This window comes from Colobus angolensis, unplaced genomic scaffold (genome assembly GCF_000951035.1).
Source record: "Colobus angolensis palliatus isolate OR3802 unplaced genomic scaffold, Cang.pa_1.0 Scaffold330, whole genome shotgun sequence".
In the NCBI taxonomy this organism is placed as follows: domain Eukaryota; kingdom Metazoa; phylum Chordata; class Mammalia; order Primates; family Cercopithecidae; genus Colobus; species Colobus angolensis.
In genome coordinates this window covers 2,823,135-2,833,087 of record NW_012116600.1, presented here as the reverse complement: position 1 = coordinate 2,833,087, position 9,953 = coordinate 2,823,135, and the positions used below count along the sequence as shown (strand labels likewise).

Below are 9,953 nucleotides of genomic sequence, written 5' to 3'. Positions count from 1 at the left end.
TAGAGAACTCGTCCTGTGGCGGCCCCCGGCGTGGGGCGGGACAGCGGCCCCCTCGTGGGGGCAGTCCCGGGAGAACCTGCAGCGGCCGGAGAGGTTAGTGTCCTGCGGGATTGGCGGGTGGGCTCGGGGCTGCGACGGAACCAGCCCCCTCGGTGCAGAGACCTGGAACATGAGGAAGGAGGACCCGAGGAGCGTTTAGGCGGTGCGGGGGGGTCCAGGGTCCCTTCGGATCCCCGGCTTGGCTGAGAGGGGCTCAGACTCCGTCGCCGTTCAGGTGGCGGATTGCTGCTGGCGCCTCTCCGCTTTGCGGCTGGAGTCCAGGTTCCCTGTGGTTCGGCGCCAGGAGCTACCGGCGGTCCTCCCACCACCCTCCTCAGCCCGGGCGCGTGTCTGTGTCTGTGCGTGTTCGTATGTCCCCGTGCGCCCTCCACCCGGCCGGCCCCGGCTCTCCCCGGGTCGCGCCAGGCAGAGCCGCCTTCGTGGCGGGCCCGCGCGGGTCCCTTCCACAGCACGGCCACGCGGTCACCCTTGCCTCTCTCGAGTCGCAGCTGTGGCGTGGGTACGGGGCGCGTTCCCATCGAACTCGTGGTCGCGTCCTGCTCCCAGCTGCCTTTAGTCTAGAGAAAGTTCGTGCTCGTCTTGTGGGACGTTTTCAGTTACTGCTTGGGAACAGTGTTTTAAAACCAGCGAGAGAGCAAGACGGGCTACAGCTGTTTCCGTGATTTTTTCAGCGATCTGATTTTTACTTTGATGCCTTGTAACCCACTTAGTGTGCACGACTCATCCTCAAACTATACGACTACTGGATGCCAACGATTTTTGACATTTACCCAGGCTCTTTGTTTTATTGTAGGGAAAAGCGTTTCATTTGAATTCCCTCCGAGGGAGTAGAGACAAAGTTGAAAGAGGCTTTATAGCAGCTGGTAGCTGGCATTAGTTTCTGTCTGGACTAGAGGCACTCTGACATCAATTTGGAAATTGGAGTTAAACAAAATACGTTTTTAAAACCATAATACTGATCAGATTTCACTAATATTTAAACACATGAGGACTGTGTATCACATTCACCGATTGTTTTGTCGACGTAATGTTTACATCTGTGGTGCCAATGATAAGCTGAACCTTACCAGGGACGTTTGACGTGTGTGACGTGTGGCCACTTTACGTTTTCAAGTCTATGAGAATGTCTGCGCGGAGACAGCGTAGCCCTGTAGAAATGAGTGGCAGCGTTTTTGAACCCAGCAGCACAATTTTATTAAAGGAAAATATAATAAACCTACTTTCTCATTGATAACACTGTTTTTTAGTTTTATGGTGAACTGCTCAGAAGTAATTTTCAACAAGTGCTTATTTTATAAATATTAGACCGTATACCCGTAGGATTGTGTATTTAAAAAAAAAAAAAAAAAAAAAAAACTGGTCCATAGAAGCAGTGCAAAAGTTTTACACTCATCTCCCTCGGATCCTCCTCCTCGGAGCAGATGCTCAATTAAATTTTTTTCTAGTATCTTAATAATTGGAGGCATGAATAGATGTTTTATTTTTGAGATACATATTGTACAGTTTAGATCACTTTTTTCTAAAGTAGGGATCCAAAATTGAGGTGAAATATATTTGCTTACCTGGCAAGACTTTTTAAAAGAATTTCTGTAATTGGAGACCATCCTTTTTTGTGTGTGGATAGAATGGTTGCAGTTTATCTTGGGATCATTGATTAGTGAATTACAATTTAGTTAAGATAGAATCCGTTTTTAGGAAGTAGGAGGCTTGACTAATCGCTGTGTTAGCGTATGAGTAACAAATTTGAAGAAGATACAAGCATTTTTATGGCGGACGTTTCTAGTCAGATAATTTTATTTTTAAGCTTACACTGTTTTACTGCTGTTAAGTGAACATTTTAACATGTTTTAAAGCTCTTTGATAATTATAAGGGAGAATTTCCTTATCAAAATATTTTTGTTTTAATTTGAGACACAAGAAATCAAGGAAATCAGTTAATGACACTTTCACTTAATCCTTAAATTGTCCTCAAATTGCATGCATAGTATATTGTAATTCACATTTTCTGTATGTAAGATTGTCAGTTAAGAATAGTACTCTGGCCAGGCGCAGTGGCTCACGCCTGTAATCCCAGCACTTTGGGAGTCCGAGGCGCGCGGATCATGAGGTCAGGAGTTCGAGACCAGCCTGACCAATATGGTGAAACCCCCGTCTCTACTAAAAATACAAAAATTAGCTGGGCATTGTGGCGCGTGCCTGTAGTCCCAGCTACCCAGGAGGCTGAGGCAGAAGAGTTGCTTGACCCGGGAAGCAGAGGTTGCAGTGAGTGGAGATCGTGCCACTGCACTCCAGCCTGGGCGACAGCGCGAGACTCTGTCTCAAAAAAAATAAAATAAAAAAGAATGGTATTCCTAGGCTTACTACTTTTCAAGGATACTGATTGATTCTTCTTTTTGTGAAGAAATCTTTTGCACTGTATGGGTATTTGTTTTGTCAGAAACATTAGCAATCATTTATCTACTACCTTTCCACTTAGGAAAACTTCAAATGTCAGTTGCTTTAGATTTTCATCATATTGATGACAAAATTCAGTGATTTTATGTTTAAGTACTGTAGTTTGTATTCTATGCTGGACTGTTATCAAAGGCTATTTCTTTGAATATTTCAATTAAGAAGTGTTCTTACAAAGTTACAAACACTTTTTATCTAACTATGTTGTAATGTTGCAATTTTCAAGGCATACTTAATTAAACGTTTTTTATTATCCTTTTTCCAGAACATTTAACCTCAAATTTCAGTGCCATTTAAAAGATGTATATTAGTTTCTTTTAATATTTATATGCATTATATTTTGGTTCATCCCTGACCCTTTGCAATTACTCCAAAAGAGTGTGTAGTGATACTCTAAGCATTGAAAATTTTTAACAGTGAGATGGTAATTTCCTCTTTAATTCTTAAAGGATCAGATTCCATTTTGCATTGTGATAGTTACTGAATAAATAGTACTTCAGAGGTGCTCTTAAGTAAACAATCTTTTACAACAGAAACCTAATTTTCCATCTTGTGAATGACAAGCACCATGCATTTGTTGCCCACCCCCGCATCCCCCACTCTGTTTCCGTTTTTCAGCGTCTTGTCCTGGTTCACAATTACAGGGTTTAATTCTTTTTCTGGAGGTGGGAAGACACAGCATTAGGCCTTAGGGTCTTGGCACAGAATCAGGCCTAGGAGTCATTGCCTGACTCTTCAGCCCTTGGATGGTATATACTAGAATAGTTGGATTAGAGTTAGTTTAGCTGACTTCCTATTGTGATTTTTAGAGGATTAAATTTATGAATTATATTTTCTGTTCAAAATATTTTTAAAAACAAAACCTGTTAGCAGAATACATATAAGGAATCTCTTCCTTGAAATTGGAAATCATCATCATTTCCGTCTTGATACCAATGCTTCTAATCAGTGACTAATTAAAAACGAATACTTCTGCCACACCAGGTGAAAGTTCTTCCTTTACTTTTGATGGACGCTAAATCTCTTTTTCAGTTTCTAGGGAAAGCTTGCTAGCAGTAAATACCTGAAATGCCTATGTAGAAAGGAGTCGCTTCCCTTACAATCTTGGGGCTTACTTTGCTTCCTGTTGCCTTTCCAATTTACTTCGTGAAGATCTAAACTTATTAGTGATAAATCTTGATAGGACACTTACCTGAATTTCCTGATTTTTGGTGGCTCTTAAGGGAGTGATGTTCTTAACTGCAGTAGGTATTTGTATTAATAGCTTGTATTAAAAACAAGTAGCCACCTTGTCTGGAAACAGTGGAAAAAACAAAAGGTCTATTGGCATTACATTATAGTATATGACAAAATCATTTTATCTGTGTTTCCAGACTTTGTGGCTACCTGTTTAGAACTGACATTTTGTAAGTGCAATTTAAAATACTTTATTTGTCCAAATACTGAATTAAGCAGAGACTAGCTGCATTCAGAGCTCCAGTACTGTAAATTCAAGATGGATCTCGTTCTCCTAACCCCTCAAAGACATGAGATGTACCTACAATTTCTTTTTGCTCTATCTGATAATTCTGACAATTCAGTTTATCAAACATTTTTAAAATTCCTACCGAGTGGCAGATACCATGCTGGTGGCTTAGGCACAAAAGTAAAAGGATGCTGCCCTTTAAACACTAAACAGAACTGTAATCTAACATATTACATTTTGAGGTAAGGAAGTATGCCAAGGGTCCTCTTATTTGAAGCATAAAGGAGAAGCATTTAAATCAACCTGTGGTTTTTAGGCAAAGCTTCCTGGGGGAGAGGCCATTCTGTGTTGAGTTACGAAGGATGTGTAAGAAGAGTTAGCCATTTAAGGAAAGTAGAAAGGCTTTTTCAGGCAAAGAAGTATAACAAAGATGTGGTGACAAAATATGAAATATGAGTGCCTCAGGAAATGTAGCTAGTGTATACTTGGCCTCAGAGGCCTTTATGTGTCATGCTGTAAGTACTTGAAAGCTGCTTCTACTGGGGAGCTAATGAAGGAATCAAAACAGACAATTTGATTTTCTAAATGTCTTTATTATTATATATTCTATTTTTTAAAAACTTATTTGATAATTTTGAAAATAAGTATCGTGATAAATACTTTTTAAAATAGAGCTAGAGGTTTGTAGACATAGTCTTGCTTTTGTTCACATCACACTTGCTTTCTGCATTCATGTAAGTGAAGGCCCAGGTCAAGCCTAACATTTCCTTCTTTTCCTTCCTTCACTGATCTACTTCTAAATTCTTATGGCAATTATTATAATGAGAACTAATGAAAAAAAATCTTTAAAAATAAGTGAGATACCATTATTTTTAGTAGTACTATGTGATTAAAAGCTTAATTGTGTCTTACCTTCTATTACACTTTTTATAGGATCTAATTGTGCCTATAAACGTGTATACACATGCATATAAATTTACTTACCAGATCCCTTAAGATTTTTTTTAACCGGTATAACCTGATAAAATGTTATGAAATGGATTTCAAATGGAGTGAGACGTATTGGTAATTTAGAATCGGTTATAGGTATATGAAGTGTGGTAGAAGACAAGAAAAGGCCTGAGAATTGTTGGAGTTAAAGAGAATTTGGTGGGAAATTTAGGAAGATACAAGAAGGAGCGACAGAGAACTGACTGATAACCTGCATGTACCTTATATGAAGGGCAACCAGATGTTTGTGGAGGGCTTGGTGGACAAAGGTGACATTCATGCTCCATTATATGCAAAATTGGCTAAAGGAGAAGAAATGGAAAAATATCTTGGCTCTGACAGTTGGTTCCAATGCAGTAAATAAAAGGAAAATGAATTTAAGAAATGCTTAATGGATGCCTAAAGCAGCTTGTGATGTAGGTATATTTCCAATAAATATATGAACTTATGAGGAAATTGGTACCCATATTGATCTTTCAGAACAATGGAAAAAAATTGGTGAAACTGAGCACTATCAGAACTAAGAAGATACACAAATAGTTAAAACAGAAAACAAAAATGCTTTTAAGAATTAAGTTTAGACTAAGTTGGAATGAGAATTTTGTACATGGAAATGGTACAGCTGTTCAACAATGGCAGGGGACTGCAGGGAGAGTATTTTTGGGTAGAATGTTAATTTTGTTTTGTGGAACAATAACGATATGCCCTGGTGACTTGCATTGTACTTGTGTCAGTGGACATGAGTTCAGCATATTTTAAGTTTTAATCCTTGCAGCACTGGAAGATCGATTCTTTTATCATCCATACTTTAGAGGCGGCACAGTCGAAGCTTTCTTCACTAATAAACAGGGAAATGCGAAGTAAATCGCAACAAAATTCCATTTCACCTTCATCACGCTAGAATAACCAAAATTAAAAGTCTGAATTGGGCAAGTATTGTCAAAGTAGTGATAAACTGTCCCATCCAGTGCTAGTGGGAGTGTAAACTGGGGGTGGAAAGAAGGGGCTGTGTTTAATATGTTTTATTCTTAATTTAAATGAAATACGACCAAGTAATAAGATTGGAAAGTAAATGTTTGTATATGGTGTTCCTTGTCTTATATTTGAAATATTACATGTATTGTTTTCTTTTTAAATAACTGTGTTGCCACAGATCAGGTGACTTAACAGAAGTATATTTTCTCAACAATTCTGGAGGCTAGAAATCTGGGATCAGGGTGTGTGCGGGGTTAGTTTCTTCTGAGGCTTGCCCTCTTGTCTTGTAGATGGCGGTCTTCTCCTAGTGTGTTCCCATAGTCTTTCCTCTGTGTGTGTCTGTGTCCTAACTGGCCCACTTTAATGACCTCATTTTAACTTAATCACCTTTTTAAAGGCCCCATCTCCAAAGATAGTAACATTATGAGATACAGGGGTTAGGGTTTTTCAACTTAGGAATTTGGGGGAGGACACAATTCAGGCCATAACAATAGCAAAGTTAAATAATTTAATTAAGGTCTCATAGCTGGTATGATGGATGAATGGAATTCAGACCCAGGTGTCTTTCAGTCTAAAGGTTATTCTCAGAATGCTACACTATGACCCTCCTAGAGATGTACCCCAAAACTGGTTAGAGCTTTGTTTCCCCAAAGACTAAGAGATGTAGAGACAACAATTTTACTATCTAGTTGTGTGAAAGCTATAATTTTAATTTAATTTAATTTTTTGAGACAAGGTCTCCATCTGTCACCCAGGCTGAACTGCAGTGACGCATTCATAATTTGAGAATAACACCAAAAAGAGAAAATGTGGAAACTGAAAACACTGAACTCTAATGACACTGCGTTTTGGCTAAGTAGAATATAGTTGGCATTTGAATTTAGGAAGATAAAGAACAGTACATGTAAGTAGAAAATAGGAAAAAAAGGTGGCAGAGAAGGCACAAATGCTTAGCAGGAGGGTGCTAAAAGAATAATACTTGATATTTTATTAAGTAGGCATAGCAGTAAGTCATAAGTGTCTTGAAATATAGTATCTGTTATTGTTTTATGAATGCAATTAACATAATAGTTTTGATAACACTGAACGCATGTAAACATCAGAAATTTCCAGATATATATATGAGCTTCAGATACAGAACTTCGGAATAAAGCTTTATGCATAGATTAGTCACTCCTCCAACAAAATTATTGAGCACTTCATACATAGCAAGCTCTGTGCTAGGTGCTGTCAAAGGAGGGACTCGTAAGACCTTTGAGAGTTTCTGAGTTTAGTACTGAAACATAGCCAATCCATGGAAAAAGTTCTGTTTCTTGTAGTCCTTCACGTCAGTAATATAACTCACAGTATGTGCATTTACCACCGGATTTCTTTAGCCATGTGAAAATAAGTTTAAAATGAATAATTATTACCTTGTTGTATTAAATTACCTATTACGTGAAGCCTATAACTTTATCTATTTATTTATTTATTTATTGAGATACGGTCTTGCTCTGTTGCCCAAACTGAAATGCAGTAGCACATTCATAGCTTACTGCAGCCTCAAACTTCTGGGCTCAAGTGATGCTTCTGCCTCAGCCTCCCAAGCAGCTGGGACTACAGGTGCGAGCCACTACACCCAGTTAATGTTTAAATATTTTCATAGAGATGGGGTCTCGCTGTGTTGCCAGGATTGGTCTTGAACTTCTGGCCTCAAGTGATCCTCCTGCCTCAGTCTCCCAAAGTACTGGGATTACAGGCGTGCACCACCGTGTCCAGCTGAAACCTCTATAACTTTAAAGAATGGAGTTTTATGATGAAACTAACTGATTGTTTGTGTTATAATTTTATCATAACTATTTTTTTTAATTGAGAGAACTTTCACAGTAGTTTTATTCTGAAATGAAGTCAGTAACTTCGTTCAAGTGCCACGGTGTTACTGGTTTATGTGTGTGCTTTTTGTTTTTTCCTCCTGGGTAGAATGTGCTCTTTAAATCTTTTTTTTTTTTAGTTGTATTTTATAGCTATATTTGGAGCTGTGTAATGTAATGCACATCCTGCCCGAGATAACATCTTTTCTCTGTCTTCTCTTTTTTTGCATAGGTAAAAATAAGTGACTAAAGAAGCAGACCTAGGAATCACCTAACATGTCGAGGAGGAGATTTGATTGCCGAAGTATTTCAGGCCTGCTAACTACAACTCCTCAAACTCCAATGAAAATGGAAAACTTTAATAATTTCTATATGCTTACATCTAAAGAGCTAGGGAGGTAAGAAAACCATATGATGTGTATGCCATCTAAATTCAAATTTTGGATTTGTGTTTTCATAATTCTATAAAACTCACTCTGGGATCGTTATTTAACAATGATTAGGAAGGAAAGCTGTCATCTCTGTTGCTACTACCTAGGGTGTAGTCTTAACTGACTTGAAAACCAAATCTGTGGAGGGTTTAGTGAACTTACATCATACAACCTACCTAGCCTCAGAGCCTCTGATAGGAGGTCTCTGTCCTTATGTGAGGCTGTGCATGGGAAGAGGCAGCTCAGCATAGTGGACTGCTGAGTTCAAGTCTGGACTCCACCATTTACTAGGTGTGTGACTTCAACTAAATAACTGTACCTCTTTTTTTAATTTTTATTTGTGGCGGGATCTCACTCTGTTGCTCAAGCTAGGGTGCAGTGACATGTTCTTGGCTCACTGCAACCTCCTGTCTCCTGGGCTCAAGGAATCTCCCACCTCAGCCTCCTAAGTACCTGGGACTACAGGCACACACCACCACACTGGGCTGGTTTTTTGTAGAGACAGGGTTTCGCCATGTTGCCCAGACTGGTCTCCAGCTCCTGGGTTCAAGCAGTCCTCTGGCCGTGGCCTCCCAAAGTGCTGAGATAACAGGTGTGAGCCCCTGCGCCCTGCCTACTGTACCTCTTAGTGCTGTCGTTTCCTCATCTGAAAAGTAGGGGTGAAGGTAATTGTGTCTATCTTATATGGTTGTTATGAGAATTAAGTTAGTTAATATTTGTAAAGTGCCTAGTACAATGCTCTGTAAGTTTTTGTTAAATAAAATATTTTTTTAAATTCCTAGGATATTGTGTTTGGCTTTAAAAAAAAAAAAAAAAAAAAGAATAGGAAGATTCTCCCCCATCTCCTAAGTTGAACAGAAAGAATGAATTCACATTTCGTAGTCTGATTCTATGTCACAACAAATGAGTGTTTTATAAGTAAAAGCCTTTACAAATTATTTTCCCTTAACCAGTGTATAAACTCTGTATGGCCAAGAGTGACATGATGTTATGAAACCATTCTGTACTACCATTTTAATATATGTAAAGTTATAAAAGATATACCAAGTTATTTAAGTTATACATTCAGCATCTTTTGAGCTTTAAATTAAAGGTGCTTCATGAAGGGTTGGAAGATGGTGATCGTTATGTATCTTCAGTTTGATTTTAGTTCTGGAAGTAAATGTTTTGTCGTATGTTAAATGGTTTACTAAGTCCATGTTTGTGTTGATAAATGTGCAGCAAAACAGTGTGATTGATTTTTATCTTTGAAAATCTCAATGTGAAAAGAAAAGTTGACTGAATCATGAAAAGTAATTTCATTCTTGGTGGCCTTTTACCTTAAGGACAGAGGCAAGTCCTGGCTTTTTCACGTTGCAGATGTTGGATGCAGCCTTTCTTTTACAAAATAAGAATTATAATATCTGGCCAGGCGTGGTGACTCACGCCTGTAATCCCAGCACTTTGGAAGGCTGAGGCGGGTGGATCATGAGGTCAGGAGTTCGAGACCAGCCTGGCCAACATAGTGAAACCCTGTCTCTACTAAAAATACAAAATTAGCCAGGCATGGTTGTTTGTGCTTGTAGTCCCAGCTACTTGGGAGGCTGAGGCAGGAGAATCACTTGGACCCGGCAGGCGAAGGTTGCAGTGAGCCAATATCATGCTACTGCACTACAGCTTGGGCAACACTGTAAGACTTTGTCTCAAAAAAAAAAAAAAGGCCGGGCGCGGTGGCTCAAGCCTGTAATCCCA

General features: G+C 39.1%; 1 protein-coding gene across 3 annotated transcripts in view; it reads left to right on the top strand.

Moving 5' to 3' along the window:
* Positions 1–9,953, top strand: part of STK17B (serine/threonine kinase 17b) — a 43,321-nt gene that overhangs the window by 5,697 nt on the left and 27,671 nt on the right. Inside the window, exons 1-4 of one of the 3 annotated variants that reach the window (XM_011952060.1) lie at positions 455–626; positions 5,199–5,382; positions 5,742–5,895; positions 8,024–8,189. In XM_011952060.1, coding sequence (XP_011807450.1) covers positions 8,068–8,189 — 122 coding nt within the window. In that variant the 5' untranslated portion in view covers positions 455–626; positions 5,199–5,382; positions 5,742–5,895; positions 8,024–8,067. Of the gene's footprint in view, positions 94–454; positions 627–5,198; positions 5,383–5,741; positions 5,896–8,023; positions 8,190–9,953 lie in introns of those variants that run through there. The other 2 variants (XM_011952058.1, XM_011952059.1) reach the window with 2 other exon arrangements.